Here is a 26,415-nt window from a genome sequence, read left to right on the forward strand (position 1 = left end):
AAAAAAGATGATTACACATGAAACTGCAAATCTGTTATGTACAATTTGCTATTCCTTTTAAATATATAATAAATTTCTTTTTTTTCTTCTTTCATCTCCCCTTTAACAACTAAAAATTTTAAACTTTAAAAATTACTAAGAAATGCACTGGAAAAAGTAGTGTGAAAAAGAAAATTTATGTAGTTTGTTGAACAAAGGCCCTGTGCTAATTAATGTTCAGTTAAAATGGTCATTCAAAAATGTCTTTTAGATTTCAAAAAATTCACTGCTTGCTTCTGCAAGCCTTGTCAGGAAAAAAAAAATTTAATTTGTGGTGTAAGTGATAGTTAAGAATTGCCACGCCCAGTTAATTTCATACCACAAAAATATGTATTTCTGTTCTATTTTGTTAAGTTATGGTATTAATTTTCATTGGTACTTCAATTAAAAACATCAACTTAACAGGTACAGGATGAAGAGAAACAAAGCTAAACAACACTTCTGGACCTGGAGATCTGAGTGGATTTAAGTTTGAAATGAGTCAAGAATTTGGTATGATAACTAAAAAAGCTCATCCAATCTTAGATTTTATTAATAGAAGCATAGTGTCCAGAGTAAGGAGGTAATAGCCTCACTGTGCTCCACCCTGATTAAATTACACTAGGAGTCATGTACTTAGCTCTGGACAGAATTTTTAGGAAATACATTGTCAAGATGGAGCACGTCCAGAGGAGGGTGACCTGTATGGTGAGGATTCAAAACCATACCATAATATCTGTTTGGAACTGGGAGTGTTTATCTCAGAGAAGTCTTAGCAAGCATATGATAAATGCCTCCTCACATGTGAAGGACTGTCATTTGAAAGAGGGAAAAAACTCAGTCTGCTTGGCCCCAGGGGACAAAACCAGGAACAAGGGGTGCACATTTCAGACACTGATTTCAGGACTGTTCCTTGACAAGCATGGCTGCTTAATGGTTCTACATCAATAGAGATCTTCAAATGGAAGTGAAGTAACTTTCTCAGAAATGATGTAGAGGGAATTTCTGTTTAGGGAAGGGTGGAATTTAATAATTTATTATGTCGCTTCCCATTTTAAAATTATGTGATTCAGAGTGAATCTTTACCTAAAATGAGTCAGAATGTTATTCATGCAATAAAATATTGGTATCATCTTCATGTTTTTTCTCAACTAGAGACAATCCATGATAAAGTACTAATAATGACAGTAATGACTTAGGAATGGTAAGATTCTGAAGGAAGACAATGATTGTAAAGCAATATTCCTTAAAACAAGAGTTTTCTCATAAAATGCCATGACAACAAAAAATTTCTCTGAAAATCTTGGTTGATCATAAACCACTCCATAATGTGTGTGAGCAAATATCCTATTTCTTTTGTTGCTTTTTAGTTTGATTCCTTCCACTATACTATGCCTAGACATATGGCATGTATTAGAAGGAGCAGTGGCTTTGGAGTAAAAGAACCTGGGTTCAAATCCCAGCTGTGCTATCTTTGTCACCTCAAATAACCAATCAATCCACAAGTATTTATTAAATGCCTACTATGTGCTAGACATTATGTTTGGTGCTAAGGATAAGAGATATAAAGAATGAAACATTCCATATTCTCTGTTTCTTTCCCTGATGACAGAATAGAACTAGAGGATGTTTAGAAACCCTTCTAGCCCTAATACTATGTTTTGAATCATTGTTTTATCCATTGTGTGAAGGTAATGGAAATTTCCCTTAGTTTCCTCATAGGAAGGGGAAAAGGAAACAAGTATTTATTAAGCACTCACTGTGTGCCAATATTATTTTTGCAAGTATTATCTTATATAATCCTTACTACAACCCGGGAGATTGTGGCTACTATTACCACCGTTTTATAGTTGAGGATACAGAGAGGGGCAGCTAGGTGGCACAGTGGATAGAGCACCAGCCCTGGATTCAGAAGGACCTGAGTTCAAATCCGGCCTCAGATACTTCACACTTACTTGCTGTGTGACCCTGGGCAAGTCACTTAACCTCACTGCCTAGCCAAAATAAATAAATAAATAAATAAAAATAAAAAGAGGATACTGAGGAAAACAAAGATTAAGTAACTTGCCCAGGGTTACATATCTAGTAAAGGTCTGAGGCCAAATTTCAACTCAGATCTTCCCGACTCCAGGCCCAGTGCTCCTTCTGCTTCACCACCTAGCTACCTCACAGAGATTTCAATGGCAAACTGTAATCACAATTTTAAGTGACCACATCTTTCCTTCAACACTGTGTTCGACACCACTACCACTCCCCCAAACTTCTACAAACAAAATCAGAGGAAGAGATTCTGAGGCTCCCTAAAGGCTGAAAAATGAAGACTGAGATATATTATTGTTATTGGACTATGTTTTTAAAGCACTTTATTCTGAAGGCCATTACCAGCCCCCAAGATTCTAGCATAAAGGATTTCATTGACATCTCAATTCAAAATATTTTTGGACTCTCAGAGTTTATGTACTTATTCTGACAGATATACCACGAGTCACATAAAATGTTTCGCAATATTTGAAGAAAAATATTTATGAAAAAATATTCAGGTTCTATGTGGAAAGTCTAAGTTACATTATGTAATACCTTCTTCAGAGAATTAGCACCAATTTTTTTGCATCAAATTCAGTAAATTATTGAGCAGTTAATATGTTCAAAGCAAGAACTATAGCAGCTACAAAGAAAAACACAATATACTCAGTTCTCAAGTAACTTAGAATATAGAGGAGAAAGTTTTAAAAAATGCATAAAACAACCAAACAGAAAGAATTAAGTGTATAAATTGGGTGTAAAAACCGTATTGTTAGAATATGAATCATATTCTCATTTATTTGTAGCTTAGATACCTATTGCTGTATTTGAAGATCTAGGGTATTAGTTGATAGTAATATAGAAAAGAATAGGTTCCTCCCACATAGCATGCCTATTCTTTTCCCATTTCTAGTAAGAAATACTTATCTAGTGCCAATTCTCTAGGGTTAGAGATTCAGGGAAAGATCCGTCTTAGTTCCCTGGACTTCATGTTGGGAGCAGCTAGGGAGAAAAGAAAACATTATACTAATGTTTATTTTTACACCATCCTTGGCACTGAGGCAAGGGCATAGAGCTGCAAAGCAAACATCTATTTTGTACCATTTTCTAACTTGATAGATGTCCCTAATCTCTTTAATTTTGACCTCTTCTCTTCTTTAACCCTGCTTAAGAATTGCTAGGCAGAAACATTCTTGTTATGGTTCTTGCTATTCTTAACGTAGTTTGCTTGGCTGACGTTTCCTGCATTGGTGTCAGCTGCCAACATGGCGTATCTCCAAAATAAAGGCAGTAGACTTTTTAAGAGCTCATACATGCAGCCTCTTAAGTATTCCTGTGTTATGCAGTATCTACTAAATCAGGTTTTCTATAATCAATATCTTATGAATAAGAATATTCAGCTTTTATGTGAGATAAATATTAAAATAAAATAATCATTTTTGGAAGGACCTTTCTACTATTTTAGACATGAGGTTTATATAAATATAACAATGAATATGAAAGAATCACTGAACTGCAACGGAGTCTCAGTTTCCCTATCTATATGATGAGGTAACTACCTGCATTACTTATCTAATTGTACTGAAGTAGGGATCAAATGAGGTAATGAACATAATATGCTTTATAAAGTACTATGAAAATATCATCATGATTACTGATACTGTTGGCTGTGAAAGTAATCACACAGGGTTATTGCTACTTTTCTTTTTTCTTTTTCTTTTACTTTTCTCTACAGTCATCTGTCCTTTAAGAATTTAACCAACAGACATATGTAGTTCAAAATTTGTTTAGGAATTCTAGATGTGGATTCCTAAATCCATCTTCTATGGGGAATGGGAATGGGAAATTGTTCAGTTCTGTTCAATGCAACGTAGTAAGCACCTGCTATGTGCCAGCCACTATGCTATGTGCTGGGGAGATATTCGAAGACAAAAATGAAACAGCCCTTTCCCTCAAAGCCCTTTCTATTTTAGGTGATACAAGATGTACATAATTAAGGACTGCAAATATATATATATATACATATACATTAATACAAAATCATTTTAAAAGAGAAAGAGCACTTATAACTTGAGGTATCAAGAAAGGCCTCATGTAGGAGGTGGCACTTGAGGTCTGCTTACAGTGTTGGAAAGGTCTTGTGGCCCACACTAATCATAGAAAGTGACTGATTTAATTTCCCTGCAAGGGTTCCCCACAGCCACCCTTCAGAGTAAAGTGAGTCAAAAAGCATAATTGGTGCCCTGGAGTCCACTACCACTTTGGTTAACTGAAAAGCAATAATGTCTTTTCTGTGCAGTATACCTTTTCTGAAATGAAAGAAGAGACAAGAACAAGCCATTCAGGCTACTGCTGGGTAATTTCCCACTGCTCAAGTGAAGAATAAGCTCGTGTGGAAGGGAATTTTGCCACAGGGCATCCCAGAGTCACTGGGCTATGTTACTGAAAAAAAGGGCTATGCCTGAGCTGTTGTTAAATAATAAAATTTCAGAGGTGAGGAAACTGAAACCTGAAGAAAATAGATGCTCCTTCAACAAAATAAAATAAAATAAAAATAGTATGATAGAAAAAGCGGCAAAATGAAATTATGAATTTTCTTTAGTTCCTAAGATAAATATAAAAACCAGTCAAAAACAAAATGTTATCAAAACAGATAATAAATCTAGGAATGTCTTTTTTCTCTCTAAGATATATTTAAATCAGTATATGCAATGGATGCCAAACAAGAAATTCTTAAATATCACTTTAAAGAAGAAAGTCTATGAAAACGGATATCATCATTAGAGTTATGCCACGTGTTTTCAAGGGATCTTCTTTAAATACTTGGAGTGGCATACTTCCTCTATGCCCACCATTTTCTTCTGGCTTCTGCTTACTTTATGACTTAATGCATCATTTATAGGAGTCCATCTCTCAGAATTAAGTGCATTATTCTTTCTGTTCCAGGACTGAGCTTAAAGTCAAAAGAAAGAAGCCTAACAGAATCATAGGTGGTTTTACATTTTTTTGGTCTTTAATCTTCTATCTTTTGGTTTCTAAAATATATGACCACTGACTAAAAATAAAATGTTAAAACTAATAGTTGAATGAACAATTTAGATTTCAATAGTAAAAATGACAGCATATTCCATCTGCAGTGAACCACGTGCAAGTGGTTTGTGAAGTAAAGTCATATAGCAACTGTAGTGAAATTGTGACTGTATTTTTGCTTTCAATTAATCATACATATCATTACTGGATTATGAGGAGATAAAGAACACAGAGAATTGAAATAATATATTCCTACCATCACTTTCATTTCTAAAAAACTAAATAAATCTGTATTTTTGGAATAAACATCCTTCAGAATGTTGAGTTAACATAACAATAGAGATAAGGCAGAAAGCATTCTTTCCCAAACATTTTCACTTTATTAAGCAAAGAAACCTTTAGGATAGGTCTTAGAGCTTAACTGAGGTGCCATGAATTATTAATGACTCAAAACCCCTTCTGTTGCTTTTATAGAAACTTGATTTACAAGTTGAAAAATCAAACTGACACTTAAGTCTCTTGTACAAATACCCAACCTTTAAAAATGCTCTGGGCATTATAAATACATTTTTCATGAATATGGCTATAACAGTTCTAAAAATAGCTTTTAAAAACGGAACTCCTCCAAGCCATTGTTTTACACATAACAGGAGGAAACTCAAGGGAATGTCAAAGCCAAAAGTATTTAAAAACCAAATAATAAACTTTGGATATTGTTTTTTTATAAAACAATAATCGTATGCACTAGAGGTCACAAATGTAGCAAATCACTGAACTTGGAAAACTCTTCTTCAAACCAGCCTTGGTAGCCAAGAAGCAATGCTAGTAATTGGTATACCTCAGAGTCTCAAATCCTCCAGGCTCATCCTGGGGCAATTCCACAATCCCAAAACAAAAATGAACTTTAAATGAATTATATCCAGACCATAACTCCATACCCTTTCTTTACCTACTCGCACAATCACATGGCTGAAAGAATGCCATTCTTGTAAGCACAGAAAATATTTTTGCTCATGAACAGCTTAACCGTCAATGAATCCAGATGAGAAAAAGTTCCATGTTAATACCAACACAGAGATATATATTGGCTCTGAACCTCTAGGTTGAGAGTGGAATCAGGGCAAAGATTTAATTTGCAAACAACCCTTGCAGTACTCCTCAAAGGGCATAATAAATCAGAGTAATTTTCTCTATTTCTTTCACAAATCAAGGTTGAATTAAGACCAGATGTGGAGGGTAGTAGTTATAGCACGTAGGGAAGGTGAAAAAGTCAGTAAGATTTATCAGTGGTAAGGGGATCAATAAAGGAAGTAATACCAGGACATTATCCAATTCACTGTATAACTGTGACAATATTTTAATTATTACACCTGAATCCTGGTCTCATTTGACTCTCCCACTACTCCTTCCCTACTCTTGCAAACTAGCTCTCTTCCTATAATGGTAATCTCTATGTATACAGAGAGTTCACAGAGTTTTTTCCCTCAGTGTAAAGTAAAATGGAGGACAACAGGAATTAACACCTAACCTACAGTCAATTTATTTGAATATTCTTGTTCAAGGGTGGCTTTCTACCCTGATCCCAATTAATATAATCACAGAAGTCTCAGATATTGGATTGAATCAGTCAATCAAAAAATATGATCCAGGTATGAATAAGCCCTCAATCAATTCAAGAGGATTATAGGGTTTTGACCATTGGAGGAAAGGCAGATACGGCGCACAGGAAACATCTTATTGAGAAGATCAAATAATACCTCTTAGACTGTAAATAAAAACAATAAAGAGCAAACCCATTAAATCAGTTAGTTAAGCAATGAGTAGTGTTGAAAGAGTTCCACATCAGAGGTTACAGCCAATTCCTCAAGAGGCAATGGCTTTTGGTGGGTGGGGGGGGGGGGTATGAAGAGAAGGAAGGTGAGTATTTCTCAATCTTCTACCAACACTGCTCATGTTATTAGAGAGTCTGGATCACTAGCAGTGACTCTAGCTAGGATAACAGAGATGGTACCAGTAAGAGACCACATATCTAGCTGGGAACAATAGTCATTTCAGGGAGTGTGATCCTCCCCCCCACCATAACAGACAAAAGTGCAGCAACGTAACCTACAAAAGTACTGATGCTTGTAACCCAAAAGAAAGAACTTCATGAAGGCTGTATGAAGAAAAAAAATAATTTCCAATAGCCAAGGTGTGTTACCCCTTTGCCATATGTGTTCTCTGCAGATGTTCCTTACTGTTTTTAAACTTTAATTTGTGCCTTTTCTCTCAATAGGCCTTGTGTAAAACTGTAGGAGAATATACCCCATACTTACATGAAAATTGTTTTTTGTAACTATCATATGAGTAAATACCTTTGTTAAAAGTATTTGCTAGATGATTGTTATTGAGAACAATACTGGTAGGGGCTTATAAGCATGATAATAGAAAGTCAGCCCCTTCAGGTTCCTCCTAGAGTCCCTTGAGGCAATTACAGTGAGATTTGAGGAATTATCATGAGTGGGGTTGCTACAATTATCATACTGCCTAATTGGCTACTAAATCTAAACAACAGTAATGTATCAATTCAACTTTGCTTAATTCAGCATGGATTATCTTTAATGGATTATTTTATAATGTATGTGAATTATTAATCCTAAACTCAGAGTACAAAAGCAAAGATGCTTTGTTAGAAAATCTTCAAAAGCTTTTTGAAGGTTCCTGCTAAAGACAAAATGAAATATGCACTTTATTTGATGAAAGTGTATGAAACACTTCCTATATTGGTTCACCTGAACAAATTACCAAGGTCAAGTTCTTATTGAATCCAGCAGGATAATTTAATAAAAAAGAAAGGAGGAGAGAAAGGTGTCAGTCAAGGGCATTTTCATTAATGTTAGTTTGCCTAGTGTCTGGATTGGCAAACCTCCTGGGTTAGCTCACATTCTTTTTAGTCATTCCACTCTTTAGGTTGGAGGTAGGAGGGAGATGCTATGGGAGAAGGAATCAATAAGCAATAGTAGGTACAAAACCTAATTTAACCAGATTTTTATGTTCATAGCCCTATAAACATATGAACAGCAGTAATCAAAATAGCACATTATATAGTCATTCTGATAAATATGTAGCATCATTTCACCTATTCTTTTCTGATAGAAAATTCAACCACAGAATATGCAGAGATTTATTGGAGTAAACCTATTTTATAAATAAGTACAGAGTTAAGATTTAAATTCAGAATCCAGACCCTAGATAATCAACCATTCTGCTTCAACAGATTGTTAAATCTTAACTACTAAATGTTTTAATATTTCCCCCCTAAAAGTTCATAATAGGCACCAAAAACTGGGAGTATTATTCAAAATAGGAACAACATCAACAGATTAAGACTCCATCCAGTCTACATATACATGTGAATTTTCCAAAAATTGAAACATCTTTAAAAATGTTCCATCAATTGACCAACTTTAGATATTTTAAAAGAAGGTATTACATATCTTACCTTATTCTGATCTGTCCAATAAAAGAAAAATCCTTGTGGATCAGTCCTCAGAATAATTGGAGTAACAATAGTGGAGTCCTGGAAATGAAAGAGCGAAAAAGATAGTATGTAAGACACTAAAGTCATAGTACTGTATTTTACTTTGGAATTATTTTGATACTCCATAATTGCTTAAAAGACAGCCTGAACTTACCAATTATGAGAAGATATTACCAAATTAGATGTGATTATTTATGATATTAATGAATTAATATGCTAAATAATCAAAATGGTCTGCTGTAGATGGGTAAATGATAATCACTGTGCATAAAAATTATGATACAATCTGATTTGTGGCACTTTGTTTTATAAACCTGCTTTGCTTTTATTCTTTTTAACATTTTTCACAGTGCTTTTTTAACACCTGAAATTTAAATATTTTTAAATAAATAAAAATCAATGCTAGTTCATAATATTTTTAATTCTACCTATCCAAGATAATGAGATCAATCAAAATATCAGAGCATTTCTGTTTCCAAGGCAACAGCAAATAAGGACTTCTTCTATACATCTTATAAAAAAAAGAGGCCTGATTCAAATTGCATGTCCTGAAACTTTCATGTTTTTAAATAAAATTGACCTATGTCACAGTCATTATATTAAGATACTTGAAATTTATTTTCTTTCCAATGATAATTATCAGAAATGTACACCATCTGTATAAGAAAAAATATTTTTCACTGGAAACATGATGTCTCTTTAGTAGAGGTGCATTAAAAAGAAAGCAATGACCAGAATTTTTGTTATTTTTTTTGTCTTTTCATACATGGAGAAAAAATCATGAAAATCATGTTATGCTTTACCCTCCACCTGACTGATTCTTAACCTTAAAATCAGAGATCTCCATGGACCCTGAGATGCTAAGTGACTTGCCCATGATCATACAGCTAGTATCAATCGGAATCATTACTTTAACCAGAACTTACTGACTCCAAGTCCAGACTTCTACTAATCTATGCTGCCATTCCACAGGTAACTTCGGGTCAAAACAAAACAAAGTTTATTAAAATTGTCCTGGTTTCTGTGAAAGAATTTATGTGAAAGATTTTATCAAGGACATGATCAGGGTCCAGAGGTAGGCTGATTATGTGTAGGGAATTCCAAGATGATAGATGAATAATCATAACTGTGTAATGGTACTCCATAGATACTAAAAGAATAAATAAAAGGAGGCCTCTACTACAGTGAGTAGACCCTTTATTCATTTTCTCAATGCAAGCCAGGGTTAGGAAGATAAAGTCTTCACTTCTGTGATGATTAAATAATATACCATACAAGTACAATAATCAATCAATAAACATTTGTTATATACCTACTATGTGCCAGGTACTGTGGTAGATTCTGGGAATAAAAAGAAAAAAAAAAGAAAACTAGCCCCTGCCCTCAAGGAGCTTAAAGTCTAATTGAGAAAGACAGTACACTAAGGGATATTGAAACAGGTAGTCAGGGCATGGTGTTCTGTGAAGTCTAAACGAAGCAGAGTTGCTTATAGAAAATCGAGAATTACTTGGAAAGTTCTGAGTCCTCTACAAAAGAAGGTTTGGGGAGATTATTGCTCTTCTCTTTAGTCCTCCAATCAGAAAGAGAGGCAACTGAGGGAGGGGAGAAGGTGTTGACTATCAAAAGCTGAGTCAATCTGTATGGTGATAAGATTTCAGGTGCTCATGCCTGAGAGGCATGATGTTCCATTGAGTAAAAACTAAGCATGGAACATGGAGAGTGGTGGTGTAGTAGATAGAGTGCCAGGCCTAGACTCAGGAAGACTCATTTTCATGAGGTCAAATCTGGCCTCAGACACTTACTAACTGTGCGACCCTGGACAAGTCACTTCACTCTGTTTGCCTCAGTTTCCTCGAAAATCTGTAAAATGACCTGGAGAAGGAAATACCAAGCCACTCCAGTACCTTTGCCAAGAAAACCCCAAATGGGGTCAACAAAGAGTCAGATATGACTGAAACAACTGAACAGCAACGGCAAATGGAATCAAAAGACCATTCAAGATTTAGAGATAGAGTCCTTAACCCCAAGCAAGACATTTTCCTTTTTAAAAGGGAAGTATGGTGTCATAGAAAGAGTACTGACTGGATTTGGAGTCAGGAGAAATGTAGGTTCAAATCCCAACCCTCGCACCAGTTATATGACTTGGGCAAGTCAGTTTGTATCACTGAACTTCAGTCCGTTCATCCATAAAATAGGGATAACAACACTGGTACTACCTACCTTAAGAGACTGTTGTAGGGAGAGTTCTTTATAAACTTAAAGTGTTAAACAAAGTTAACTTGTTCAATTTTATTACTTTATGAAGTAAAATGTAATTTTAAAAACTCCTACCAAATAGGACAACATCATGGAGTGAAAAGGAAAAGCAGTGGATTTTGAAATCAGAAGACAGTGGCTCAAATCCTCATCTCCAAAATGAATGGCTTGGAGTGGATGAGTTCCTTGAGCATTACATCTTAGGACCCTAACATCAATTCCCCAACAGTTAACAATAGTTAAACCCTCCCTATAATGGAATACTATTTGCAATAGACATGGAATCAGGAGATCCGAGTTCTCCCTGGTTCAACTGCCAACTCAATATATCACCTTAGGCAAGTCTTTCCTGACCTTTGGGACTCAGTTTCCTTTTCTGTGAAATGGGGAGATTGGCTAACTTAATATCTAAGGTCTTTTTTAGGCCCCCCAATTAGAATCAATCCAATACAACATGTTTTTATTGAGGATCCATTGTGTGCCAAACCTTCACTAAGTTCAATGGGACACAGTAGAGGCATTCATTACTCGTGGTTTTTAAATGAATGCTGAATACATGTTGGGTATGGTACACATGGGAGTAGATGGACTCTGAGATCCTTTCCAATTCAAAAATTCTGTGATATGAGGATTCTATGAAAGATTGGTTGGAAAAAACGGGGGAAAAAACTGGGCTAGAGGTGTGGAGAATTTGAGGAAGAGGCTTTAAAATCTATGTGGATAGAAAACACACTCACACAAGTGAAATCATGAATCTTCTAAAGTATCTTCTAAAGCATCTATTTAATATAGAAATTGGTTTAATATCAAAAGGATGCACAGTAATGAAATAAAAGTTTCTGAAAATGTTTCTAGTTTTCTCTGATCAATGAGAATATTTTCTCACAATGCTGCCAGAATGAATTAGAAACAAGAGTTTTAATTCGAATCAGCTGACTTCCTACATATGAGACAAAAAAAGAGCTTCCATTAGTTGCAAAATAGCACACATGGAAACTTCTAGCTCAAATTTAAAATGAACCAGAATTTGTTGCTTAATATCAAAAGTTCCATTTCTTGCAGCATCCACACATGTAGAGAGGGATGGTTGGATAGATTTCTGAACCATAGCTTAGAATATACATCTGACAGATTCCTCTGGAACAGAGCACACCTAACAAAAACCTAATAAGGATGGATTTGTCATGAATCTAGCAAATCCAGTCAAAAAGAGTTTAGACTAACAAGGATGAGGGAAGGATATATTGCTTACAAATATCCCCTGCAGTTACCATAGAGAGTCACAAAGAAGGAAGAATAAAACTGGGAATGCCAAGAAATTCACAGGAGACAAAATTCAAGAAAAGAGCCAGCAATAAAATCTATATCCTTGACTATCTACACAAAAATGCCCAAAGTTTAGGCAAAGAATAATGGAGTGGACAGCCTTACTTCATATTTTACAAAAACAACTGAGGTCATTCACTATGAATTCCCTCTTCCCCTCTTCTTCCTCTCCTATCATTCAGGTGACTTGCCACTTTCTCCTTCTTCACCCCTGTTTCAAATGATGAAGTGACCTTACTCCTTACCAAAGCTAACCCTTCTACTTGTTCAAGTGATCCCATTCCATCTCATCTCCTCTAATAGAATATCCCCTCTGTCACCCACACTTTTGCTTATTTTCAATCTCTCTCCCTCTACTAGCTCATTTCCTTCTGCCTACAAACATGCCTATGTCTTGCCTATCTTGAAAAAACCCTCTCTTGATCCTTTCATCCCTGTTAACTATCATACTATCTCTCTTCTCCCTTTTGTAGCTAAACTCCTCTAAAAAGTCATCTAAAATAGGTGCCTCCACTTTCCTCTCATTTTCTTCTTAACCCCTTACAATCTGGCTTCTGACCTTATCATTCCACCAAAATTGCTCTTTCTAGAGTACTAATGAACTCTTAGTTGCCAAATCCAATGGTCTTTTCTCAATCCTTATTCTCTTTGACCCCTTTGTAGCCTTTGACACTGTTAATGACTGTCTCCTGCTTTTATACTCTCTTCTCTCTAGGTTTTCAGGATATCACTCTCACTTGGTTCTCCTCCTATCTAACTACTCCTTGGTCTTCTTTTCTGCATCCTTCTCCAGATCATGCCATCTAACCATAGGTGCCCCTCAGGGTTCTGAACTTGCCCCACTGTCTTCTCCTTCTGAACTACTTCATTCAGTGATCTCATCAGCTCCCATGGATTTAATTACCATCTTATTCTCAGATCTACCTTTCCTCCCCCAATCTTTCTGCTGACCTCCAATCTCCCATATCTCCAACTGCCTCTCAGACATCTCAAACTAGATGTCCAGGAAACATCTTAAACTTAATATGTCCAAACCTGAACTCATATTTTCCTCTAAACTCTTTCCTCCCACTTTCCTATTATTATAGAAAACAACACCATTCTCCCAGTCCTTCAGACTCACAACCTAGTAGCCATTCTCAATTCCTCAATATCTCTCACTTTCAACATTCAAGCTGTTGCCTAGACCTGTGGATTTCACCTTTGCAATATCTCTCACCCTCTTCTCTCCTCTGATACTGGCACCACTCGAGTGCAAGCCCTCATCACCCTAGACCTGGACTAGTGCGATAGCTTGCTGGTGGGTCTGTCTCCCTCAAGTCTCTCCCCACTCTACTCCATCCTCCATCCGGCCACTTAAATGATTTTTCTAAAACACAAGTCTGATCATGAAACCATCCTACTCTAGTGCTTTCCTATTGCCTCCAGAAGGAAATACAAAATACTATCTATAATCTATAATACTAGCATTCAAAACTCTTCATAACCTAACCCCTTCCTAACTTTCCAGTTTTCTTATCCATTATTCCCCAACATGAACTCTCTGATCCAGTGACACTGGCCTCCTGATTATTCTGCAAACAAGGCACTCCATCTCTCAGCAATGAACATTTTATCTGGCTGTCCCCCATGCCTAAAATATGCTCCCTCATCTGCTCCAACTACTGATCTCCCTGGCTTCAAGTCTCACCTAAAATCTCACCTTCTACAGGAAGCCTCCACAACCCCTCTTATTTCCAGTGTTTTCCCTTTTCAATAACTTCTATTTATCCTGTACATAGCTCACTTTGTATATACGTGTTTACATATTGTCTCTCCCATTAGATTGTAAGCTTCTTGTGGGCTGGGACTGTCTTTTGCCTCTTTTTGCATCCCCAGTGCTTAGCCAAGTACCTGGCACACAGTAGGCACTTAATAAATGTTTGCTGAATTGAATACAAAACATGAAACACTCCTTTAAAAGTGTCATCAGTATGCAAAAGGTAAAATGATCTGACACTTTGAATCTAAAAGCATAGAACAACAAAAAAGGGTTTTTTATTTGTTTGTTCTTAAGATGTTTTGAAGGAAGCAAAGAGGATAAAAGAAGGGATAGGACCCCTACTTGGGGTAGAGGCTATGATGATTAGTAATGACAAAGAAATGACAGGTCTGTTTAATTCTTACTTATTACTTAACTTAATTCTTACCATTATTTAACTCTTATGTCTAGTTTAGAATTATATAAAGTAGAGGGAAGTAAAGAATTCAGGATGATTTGAAGTGACATTAAAAGATTATCATGCACACATATTTTTAAATCGTTAAATATGGAATGGAAAAGTGTCAAAAGGACTGACCACACAATCTAACAATTGCAGTTATATCTGTAGAGATATTAAGAAAGCAACTTGGTGTAGCATGTGAACAAAAATCAGAAGACTTCAATTCCAATCTAGTCTCTCCCACTAAGGATACATGTGTCTTTCAACAAGTCACTTTACCTTTCTTTTTTCTTCATATGTATGATGAAAGGGTTGGGTGAGATAATCTTGTAGTGTTCTGTGAATCTCAGACTCAGTTTGGATTGGGGAGAATGTTAAGATCAATATTAAAGACTTTGCTTCTGCTTTCCCTGCCAAGGAAGATGATACTAAGACTAGAAATATTGGAAGACAGATGGCTAAAGGGAAGTTCATACCTAGGTAAGGGAGCACTAGCTTCCTCTGTAGGAATTAAAGTTGCCAAGCCCAAATAAACCACATCTTAGGAAAAGAAAATGAAGTAAGTGGAAGATGAGATTCCTGATTCTTGTCAGTGATTTCTGAAAGCTTATGGAAAATGGCAGAAGAACTTTAGGACCAATGAAGGACAATTTTGTGAATTTGAAAAAAAAAGAGATATGAGATTCTAATTATCTCTAGGACAATTTCCTTGATTTTGATTCCTGGAAATGTTACTACCTGTTTTTCCTTCCATCTTCTGTGTGTATGCCTGTCTATCGATCTCATAATTTTTAAGATATAAGTTGGCTGATAAGTCCCCTTTTTATACACATAACCCCCCCGGACAAATTCTTCCTTATTCCTCATCAGAATTGCTTCTCTTCATATCTTCAGAAATACATTCTTTAGATCGTCATATACTTCCTGGTCTGTCTTGCTTATAGAATTTTTTGGGGGATAATGGTGGGAGGTAGGTAAGAACTGAAGTAGGAAATCTCATCTACTCTTTTCCTAAATCTTTTTGTATCTATAACATGTACAGTTTGAGATTATACAAACTTGAGGGAAGTAAAGAAGTGGTATAAAGAGACTGTCATGGACACATATTTTTTAATCATTAAGTATGGCACAGAAAAATGTCAAAAATCTTGACCATACCATCTAACGATTGCAATTATAGCTCTAGAGACATAAGGAAAGCAGCTTGGTCTAGCGTAAGTGAGCAAAGTTAGGGGACTTCAATTCCAATCCAGTGCCTCTGACTAAGGATCCACATGTCTTCCAACAAGTCCCTTTTCCTCTCTTGAGCTTTTTTCTTCATATGTAAAATGAGAGGAATGTGAATCTCAGATTCAGTTTGGATTGGGGAAAGTTTTTAAACCAATGTTAATTATAAATAATAAGATATTCTGAAAACATAAATATTAACTTTTATATGGAGAAAGGACAGTACATATATATTTAACAAAATATAAAATTTTAATATAAATTTTATTCATGTATCATTTTTACCCTGTTTTATTGATGCCTTTTGCTTTTACTATAGTCATTTTGGGGGTGGTAGAGTCTTTTGGGAGGGGAAAACAGTAAAGCAAAACCATTCAATACTATGACAGAATCTGACCATGTATACAATACCTTGTCTAAGTATTATTTTCTTCTCTGCCATAAGGAAAGAGGAATTTTTCGTTATCTGCTCCCGGGGTCCTTCATTGCTTTCCAAATTATTCAAGTTTTAACTTACTTTTAGTTGTCTTTTCATTTACACTATTGTAATCAGTATGCATGAGGCAGCTAGGTGGTTCAATGGATAGAGTGTTAGATATGGATTCAGGAAGATCTGAGTTCAAATCTGGCCTCAGACACTAACTAGCTGTGTGACTCTGGAAAAGTCACTTAACCGCTGTTTGCCTTAATCCACTGGAAAAGAAAATGGAAAACCATTCCAGTATCTTTGTCAAGAAAACCCCATGGATGGTATGGTCCCTGAGGTCATGAAGAGTTGGACACAACTGAATGACTGAAAAACAATAATCGCTGTGCATAGTGAATTTAGATCCTCACTTCACTCTCCATCAATTCATACCACTCTTTGCAAGCTTCTCTGAATGTCATACATATAAATACACACACATAAATATATATACACACATACATGTGGGTATATATACATATATATAATATATAATTTCTTGCTGTACAATAATTAGCTGTTTCATTTATATACTAGTTTTTCCCAGATATTCCCAGATGGATGGGTAACCAGTTTGTTTACAATTCTTTGTTGCCACAGTGATGCTATGAATATTTTTTTTTTTTTGAAATATACTAGACCTTTGCTTCTGTCTTTAAATTCCTTGGAGTATGTACCAGTAATTGGATCTATGGCTCAAAGGGCACAGACAGTTCACGCATTTACTTTCCTAATTCCAAGTTTATGTACAGAATAACAGGACCAATCCAGAGCTAAACCCACAGTGTGACTGTCTTTCCAAAGCCCATTCAATATTGACTGTCATGATTGTTATCATCTTTGTCAATTTGCAAAGTGTGAAGTGAAATATTGTTTTAATTTGTATTTTCTTATAATGGGTGATTTGGAAAATGTTTTAGATGTTCATTTATAGTTTGAAATTCTTTCAAAACCTCTATGCATCATTTGAATATATATCTATTGGGAAATTGCTCTTGATTTTACATATGTGTCAGTTCACTTTATATTTTGGCTACTCTCAACTCAAATGGATCCTTATAGATAGTCAGTTCAGGAGCTACTCCAGCAATGCATATTACAACTCATCTGTGTCTGCCCATCCTGTGAGATACTTATCCATTTTCTTTAAAAAATTTTCAGGACAGGCAGTCTACCCAGTGTTCTGGAGACCTTTTGCAATTTCTCCTGACATAATAAGAGTAGAAAAAGAGTACAGCAGTCATCTATTTGTCATCCATTGCTATTGACATGTGACCAACCTATCCTGTCTTTCTGTAATACAATTCTGTGTTGATATTCTTTATTTAGGTACTTTAGAGTTCATAGTAGGCTGTATGTTTCCATTTGCTCACACCTACCATGTAGCTTTTCATTATGCTCTGTGTGATGCTAATCTTTGTGATTCCACAAAGGAAGTGATTTAACCGCCTTACAGCACCACTAGTAAAAATGTTTCAATTAAAAAAAGACAGGTGTTAGTTATCATAGCAAGCTTGGGATCTGTAAAAGTGCATTAAATTTCCCACAAACAATTCGTTGTACTCTATTCCTTTTCAACTCTGGGCTCACTGAACTCATTGTTCATTTGGATTGCCTGTTAAAGGCATACATACTATTGGATAAGCTCTATAATTTGTCCATTCTGCTGCATATTGAAATCTAAGCAATTGACATTTTTTCATCCATTTGGTCTTTCCTGTATGGACAGACAAGACAAACTCTTTTGTTATGACTGCACTCAAGTTGTTCTGTAATGTTTTGGGGCTTGATACAATGACCATAATGGCATTCATACACACAGGTTCCCAAAGTGGAAGATACCACCTCTTGGGAGGGGTGTGCTAAAATGATCCAGGGGTGTGGCAGTAGCCTCAGGTGCAACTGGGGGGCATTGAATAAAAATAAGGGGGCAATGGAAGCATAGAGAAAGAAAGGAAGAAAATTTTGAAAAACCATTCACCCATGTTTTATCTGTTGTGTACAGAGTTAAAGTCAGAGTAATTAGATTATTTTCCAAATAAACACACAAAATGCAAGTTATAACTGATCAGTAGTCAAGTCTGCCAACAGGTCTTAACAAGCAAGTGTTGGTAGACAAGCTTGTCATGCATTGTTGGTAAGTCCAACACACATCAGCAGGAAAATGTGCGTGTAATGACTTGTTTACAATATGATACTATATGGTTACATGATGCAATATTGCATCATCAAAATTTCAGTGCAGGAAAAAATCACAAATTTACAATAAATTATTAAATTTAATATGTGTCATTTTAAAAAATTTATATTTTTGAAATAATGCAAATTTCTGCACCCCCAAAAAACACCATAGGGTTAAAGAAAATAACTTTCCAGGGGTGGAACTGAGTAGTTTTTTAAAAGGGGGCAATAGGCCAAATAAGTTTGGGAACCTCTGATAAACAGGAACATTTAGAAGACCTTACCATCCATAGGGAATCCCTCCTTGGCATGGACCCTGTGCTGGAACACCTTCATTGAAATGATCAGTACTTCTGACAACCATGCATTTACCCATTTTATGTTTTACTTGATATCCATTATCAGTTAGTCATTGAACAGTATTACTTCTATTGGTACATCTTCCAATGAATTGTGAGTGATCTTGATATATAGATGGAAATCATCATGTTGAAAAAGAGTCAAATGCATTTAGGTAATCAACAAACAATAAGCATAATGGGATGTTACATTCTCTACATCTTTTAGTCAATTTTAAAATGTGGAATATCATTTGCAAAAGTCTGCTTATTTTCTACTAATATGCTCACCAAGGATATGTTGCTTCAGTGTATAAATGAATTGTCCTCAAAAGATTGTGCGTAGATGGCAAAGTAGCCATATGGGTCAACATTTGTTTTTGTTTTCTTGATCATTATTTTTGGAACCAATAAGTTCCGAGATTATTCCATAAATATGAGAACTTCCTCTTTTTTGGATACTTTGCAAATTGGCTTCAAAATACCCACAAAATTACATTTCCTTGAACATATTTCTCCTCTGTATATACTTGATCCAATCTGACATTTTCCTTTTACCTCTTTAGTGCCACTTCTACTTTTGCTCTAAGCATCTCAGGGAATGTCAGTCAATAAATATTTATTAAGTGCCTACTATATGGCAAGCACTGTGCTAAGTGCTAAGGATATAAAAAAGAAGGAAAAGACAGTTCCTGCCCTCAAGGATCTCACTACCTAGTGGAAGAAATAAGCAAACAAATATGTGCAATAAACTATATAAAGGATAAATAGAAAACGTTTAAGACAGAGAAAGCTCTGGAGGCTGCCGGACCAGGAAAAATCTCATGAAGAAAGTAATACTTGAGCTGAATCTTAAAGGAAACCAGAACTCTAAGAGAGGAGGTGAAAAGAGAATGTATTTTAAGATTGGAAACTTCTTATGTAAAGGCATCATTATGGGAGCACAAGTATATTGTGTAAATATCAACAAAAAGGCAAGATAGTGGTGGGCAGCACAGTTCATAGGAGGGACTAATGTGTAAAAAGCTGGAAAGATAGGAAGGGGCCAGATTCTAAAGATCTTTAATGCTAAAGAGAAGTTTATATTTTATCCTAAAAGGTAAGACGAATCTACCAGGGTTTATTAAAGGATGAGAAGTGACATGGTCAGACCGATACTTTAGGAAAACCATTTCACAGGTGATTAGAAAATAGGTGGTATTTAGGAGAGATAAGGGAGAAAGAACAATTAGGAGGTTATTGCAATAGTCTAGGCATTAGGAGATGACTGATTTAACTGATGATGGGTGTGTGATTAAAGAGTGAAGAGAAATACAAGGGAATTTGTGAGGGAATGGCCTGGGTAGAAATAATAATGGAACCTGATGAGGTCACTAAGTGAGAGAATATAGAAAGAAAATAAAATAGGGCCCAAGGAAACACCTTGAGCTATACCTAGAGTTAATGGGCATGGCATCAATGTCTTCAGTCAGCAAAAGAGGTTAAGAAGTGTCAGATACGTGTGTGTGTGTGTGTGTGTGTGTCTGTGTGTGTGTGTGGAGGACCTAAAGAGAAGAGTGTCACAAAAGTCCCACAGAAGAATGGTCGAGGAGGAGGGGATGGCAATGTCAACTAATGCAGAGGAGTCATGAGGAAGAGGATTAAGAAAAACACATTAGTTTTGACAATTGAGAAGATATTAGTAATTTCGTAGAAAATAGTTGAGTGATGAGTTAGATTCCAGAGAGTTTAGAAGAGAGTCAGAGAAATAGTAGAGGCAATGAGTATAGACAACTTTTAGGCTGAGAGAGGGAGGACAGATATGTGAAATGAGTTCATGTGATTTTTGGAAGGGTTATTTTTAAAGGATTGGGGTGACTTGGTAGTGTTTGTTGACAGGAAGCAGAATATGAAGATGCAATAATAACTGGAACAATCTTCTGGGAGAAGATGTAATCAATGGCCCTCTAGTAATGTATGTTTATCAAACACTGGATTAATGTTTTCAAATCCTCTTTCTCATTTATCAAGTCCATCCCACTGATTTACTTTTCTGTTTTTTTTTTAAATCAATACCAAATAATTTTGATAACAACTACTTCATGATGTAATTTTTTCTAGTAAAGCTATGCCCCCTTCATTTGTGTTTTTTTCCTCATTATTTCCATTGAGATTTTAGGAAAATGTTTTCTTCTGAATAAATTTTGTTATTATTTTTTCTGCTTCTAGAAAATGTCACCTTGGTAATATGATTGATATAGCACAAAATTTATAAATTAGTTGAGGTAATATCATTTTCATTATATAGAGTGAATCACTGTACAGATGTTTATCTTTGTTTTTAAAAGATTGCTTTGTACTTACATATAAATGTGTGTATATTTGTGATGTGTGTTTGTAAAGAGAGAAAGACACAATGAGAGATAAAGGAGAGAGGAGAGAGGAGAGAGAAAGAGGAAGAGACAGACAGAGAGAGAGAGAAAGAGAGAGAAAAAAGAAGAGAGAGAGAGAGAGCGAGAGCTATGTAACTGACCAAGTTATTTACCCTCCCTCAGGCTCTGTTTCCCCTTATATGAAATGAGAATGATAATAGCACCTACCTCCCAGAGTTATTTTGATTGTCAAATGAGGTAACACATAAAGTGCTTTGCAAACCTTAAAGTTCTATGGTAATAATTAAAAACATAATAATAATAATAGTTCTTATTGTTGCTACTATTATTATGGCAGCAATTTGTATGTATTGTTAAGTTAACTCCCAGACAGTTCATAAATTTCATAGTTATTTTCAATAGCGATTGTTTTATTAAGATTTCTTCCTGGTTTTTTGTTAGTGTTTCATTGAACTATGTCAAATAACAATGTGGAGAGGGAGCATCCTGGCTTTACCTTTTTTTCAAATATGGAAGTTTCTAATGTTTGTCCATTACTAGCTCTCGATTTTAGACATAAGCTTTTGGTTATATTAAAGAAGAGCTCTTTGATGCCTATTTCTTAAGGGTTTTTTTGGAAGTTAACAACTGATATATTTTTTCTTATTAAATTTTATTTTTAATTTCTGGAATAAAACAAGACTTTCCATAATAATATACAATAAAAGAGATGATTGTATAATAAACTGCAAATCTACCATGTACATCTTACTATACCTTTCAAACATACAACAAAATTACCATGTAAATTTCTTTTTTTTTCTTCCCTCCCCCCAATTTAGAGATGGCTACTATTACACACAGAAAGGTATATATGCTTAAAATTATTCTTTACATACTTCTATTTATCATTTCTTCCTCTGGATGCAGAATTCTCTTTCTTCCTATGTCCTTTATAGTTAATTTGGGTATTTATAATAGTCAAAATAACTTATTCATTCAAAGTCATTCTTAAAACAATATTGCTGTTACTATACATAATATTAAATATTAAATTATTTGCAATAATAGATAATGACTGTTAACGTAAATTTATACTATATTTTGCCAATGGCTTTTTCTGAATTTATTGAAAAAAATCATGTGGCATTTGGTTTTTATGGATTATAGGATTAATAATTCTAGCTATTCTCCCAAATTTGAACCATCCTTGTATTCCTATATGGATCCAACTTGGTTATAGTGAACTATTTTCTGGATGAATAGTAGTAGTCTCCTTGAAAAGAATAATTTTTAAATTTTGCATTAATATTTTACGTTGGTCTATAGTTAGTTTTCTCTGCTTTGTCTTTCATTCTTAGAAAAACCATATATTATTTTTTCTAATTTTCATGAATTACTGTGTTGCAGTATATTCACTATTTTCTTTTTTTATTTGTCATCTTTAACTCTTTAGAATTTTTCTAATAGCAGTTTTAGATGCTGGATTAAAATGATGTGCTTGTGCTCCTTACATATTCCCAAAGCCTTAGGTAAATGGGAAGATTTGAAACAGGAAAAAAAAAATACGACTTAACATTTAAAATTTTAAATTATTGGGAGAAGGGTTCTATATACCCCTTCAATGAATGTAATATAATCAATTTACATACACGATGAAGTTTTACATATTGTAAATATGATGATTCATATTCTGTCATATATTCTTAAGGACTGGACTGGACTTCTTTGATTGAGTCAAGAAGGGGAAGACTGACTGTCTAAAGCTAACTGTGCCTCTGGAAGTTTTAAAGAATTTCAGTATAAGACAATCCAACAACTTGACAGTCAAGAGAACTGAGACTAAAGGATCTGAAGCACCTAAAGGAGAAAGCTTCTTGTGCCTGGACCACAGGGAGAAAGCAGTTTAAGGGAGAATGACCCCCTCATGGCAAATAGGATGATGGATACAGATTCTAGAGAGGTACCTAACCTCAGAATCCAGCAAAGAGCTATACCTAAGGGGAATTTAATGGTGACTCTACAAAGGGAGAAAAGAATTTCCAATAACCTAAAATTGTGAGTTATCCCTTTCCCACATGTGTACTTTACATGTGTGCTTCATTAAATTCATAGTGAGCCCAGTCTCCTCAGGAACTTTGTGAAAGCAAAGGAAGAGGATGTCTCAGTTTGAAGGGAATATTTTATATTAACTGTTCGTACTATACAACCTTAGTGCCTTTTGCTAAAAAGCAAAACAAAAAAAATAAAGTTTGGTTGATTATCATTTAGAAATACACTGATGGAGGTTCATAAGTCAAAACTGAGAACCTAGCCATTCAGGGTTATCCCTAGAATACTGATTAGGAATAGTAACTATCCTCCAGGGCTTGACGTTTGCAGTTCAAGCACTAGTTGGATGAGTAAGTCTCACACCTCTCTGAAGCTTTTCTGAGTTTGTTTTCCTTTTAAGATAACTTGATTATCCTAATAGAAACTCCATTTGGATTGTCCTATGCCATAGGAGAGAAACTTCAAGAAAATTTCAGGTGTCCTGTGATAAAGGGATCTAGGGGAAATCTATGCCTGGGCCTCTTATGGGCTCAATTTATGTGTGAAAAGGATCACTGAAGACATTTTGTTGTACTCTGTATAGAAATGAATGGATACTTGGAGATGATTTATTCAAATGTCCAGTTGGATGTAGAAAAGGTTCATGAAAAATTTTCACCTAGGATAACTTGGTTCCTCACCTGAGAAGAGTGACTTCTAGTTGACCACAGGTCCCTGATCACTGTGGGCAGTGCCCCAAGTGCTCTGGGTACTCCTTAGAGACCAGGATTTCTCTCTAGGGGCAGGGAGGGAAGTGATTGATTTTCTTTTCTTTTTATTTTTCTTTGCTCTATTGTCTTTAGATTGGGGACAGTCCTGAAAGCACAGGCAATCAGCAATGGAAATTTTATAAAATGGTATCTGTTGGTTAAGTAGTATCACCATGATCACCATGTGTTCAGAAGTATGCAAATACTAATTTCCATTTGTTTATGAATTGTTTCATATAGATTTTTTTTCTGAAACTCTTTAGAAAAAGTCACTGGGGAAGATGCTAGAAAAGCATAATTCTTGAAACCTCCCCAAGTCACTAGAGAACTATTCAGAATTCTGAATTATTTGCTGAGGACAACAAATGTCTAACTGGGTAGGGGGAGAGGAGAGCATAAGAGGAATTTTCCATACCCACCTAAATTAATATAATGGAATCATTGTCAGGCATGATCAAGTTTCAAATATGTAAAATATAGAGACTCATGAGTGACAGTACTAAAAACCCAGCCATTCAGTGTCATTCCCAGAATTCAGGGAAGGAGTAGTCGACATACTCTGGAGACCCCAACCTGAGATCTTAAGTACAAGTTGGGGGGAATAGCCCAGAAGAGATAATACTCTGATCTGAAATTAAACTTTTAGTTGATAAGGAGCATTGCTGCTCAAATACTCTTACAACAAGCAGTTCCATATTACCACATGAAGTATTTTAATACTCTAAATAATGAATAGAAACACTAATCAAAACAGAGAGGAAGTCTGCTAGGAGATAAGGTATGGCCCCAATGTGACATCAAACTCCATACCAAACTAAAAGTCTGTGAGCCAGTATTTCCCTAACAACATAGTGAATAAGCAATGTGTTGCCAAGACCTCCTTGGTATATCTTTGCCAACTGGACGCCTGCCTCATTTAGCTTCCCTATGCGTGACTACTACTGAAGCCACTGAACATTAAATCTCTTTGCCATTCTTTTCTATCCCCTGTTAATTCTTATGTCTTCCTTTTCACTGATGAATAAGAACCCACCTGAAGGTTTGCCCTTGAGCAGGTATATTTTGAATTCCTAATCTCAATTTCCCTGACTCCTCTCCTATTATGTTTCTTACTTTATGCTTTTCAAAGATTTAACTCCTCTCCTTAATCTTATCCCACAACCTTTCCCATCAATTAATATGGGCCATTCCCTGAGGAAGTAAAGTAAAATACAAACTATATAGCAGGAGGTACAGGTTGAGAAGTACTACTGTAATATAATGCTAGGCATATAGAAATCTAGTCAATCAGGTGCTGGAAAAAATTCCATTTATTTAATATCATTATTGAACAAATGCCTGCCACAATGGTTGTTTCCACATCAGGAAACCAATGTGTGTTATTTGCAAAAACTCCAGAAAATACACTGGTATTTGTGCGTTGGGCTTGTGTTTCCTGCATGGCATCAGCCAACTATTCATTACTATTCATATCTATGTCCTCCCCAGTATATGCCAAAATACACTTTCTACTACCACCGTGGAAAATGTTATCCTAAAGACATCAGTGAGAGGGGATAAAGTCATAGTGTGGATGCTTGATTTAAAGAAAGGGAAAGGGACAAGTAAATAATTTGGTTTAATATGGATCCATTTTTAACTCCATACCCAAGCTTTAATTACCAAAAGTCCCAGGATAAAATCTTACAACACATTCACTTCCTTTTCTCTTCAAGAGAAGCATTCTAACACAGCACCCGGGAATGTCCTTAGATTTGATGCTGAAAGGAGAAATAACCCATGATGCACAACACTTTGGTTCTTAAAAAAAAAAAATCAAAGAATAGACAAGTCTAGAAAGAATGTTACTGAACAGCTAACAAGAATATTAATATTTAACATTTATATCATATCTGAAGAGCTAATTCGGTATCCTCATTTTTGCTCACCTCTGACAAATGCTTGCTACATGGTCTTGTAGAACCTTTTCTGCACCTTACCTAAGAAAGTAGAATTAATATTACTTTACCCTTACCTGTTTCTCAAAGGGTTATGCTTAAGATGAATTCAGTTTTCTAAACTAATAAAATATGTTCTTTGAGCTACTTAAGTAAGTATCTATACTTCCTAAACACAAAGTAACCAAGCTACCATAACTAGTTCAGGTAAGAACCATTTCTTTTACAAACGGATCCATTTTTACTGCTTGATCCCACAACTATAATTAGAAAGAAAAGAAGCCAAATGTAACCAAACATGGAAAACTCATTCAACCTTTGAAATGAAAAACAGATGTAGATTTCTGGAAATTCCACTTTAATAGTAAATACATATCTTTTTAATAGGATTTTCTCATTTACAATAAATTGATCTATGTCTGGATATAAGTTGAAATGTGATGTTTTCTATACTATTGAAAAATATATATGTATCAGTGTTTATTTTTCCAGAGATTAAATCATATAAATATGCCTAGGACACAATGGATTTCAGACATAATGTCTCAAAGACATCAGGACATAAACCAGCAAGAATTTTTAAAAGCTTGGCCTTCTTTATATTATATTTCATTATACTTTCATGGATATCATTGGGTCTGTCTGGATTATGAGTATATTTGGCTTTAGATAGGATTTTTACAGCCAAGTGATATATAGAGACACATGGCACTGATCATACATTGGTAGATAGAAGCA

General features: G+C 35.2%; 1 protein-coding gene across 2 annotated transcripts in view; it reads right to left on the reverse strand.

The window, feature by feature from the left end:
• Window positions 1–26,415, reverse strand: part of PLCB1 (phospholipase C beta 1) — an 840,557-nt gene that overhangs the window by 804,614 nt on the left and 9,528 nt on the right. For both annotated transcript variants that reach the window (XM_027840410.1, XM_027840412.1), the window contains exon 2: window positions 8,552–8,629. In XM_027840410.1, coding sequence (XP_027696211.1) covers window positions 8,552–8,629 — 78 coding nt within the window. The remainder of the gene's footprint in view (window positions 1–8,551; window positions 8,630–26,415) is intronic.

The sequence above is a fragment of the Vombatus ursinus genome, unplaced genomic scaffold (genome assembly GCF_900497805.2).
Source record: "Vombatus ursinus unplaced genomic scaffold, bare-nosed wombat genome assembly UNPS02014841.1, whole genome shotgun sequence".
In the NCBI taxonomy this organism is placed as follows: domain Eukaryota; kingdom Metazoa; phylum Chordata; class Mammalia; order Diprotodontia; family Vombatidae; genus Vombatus; species Vombatus ursinus.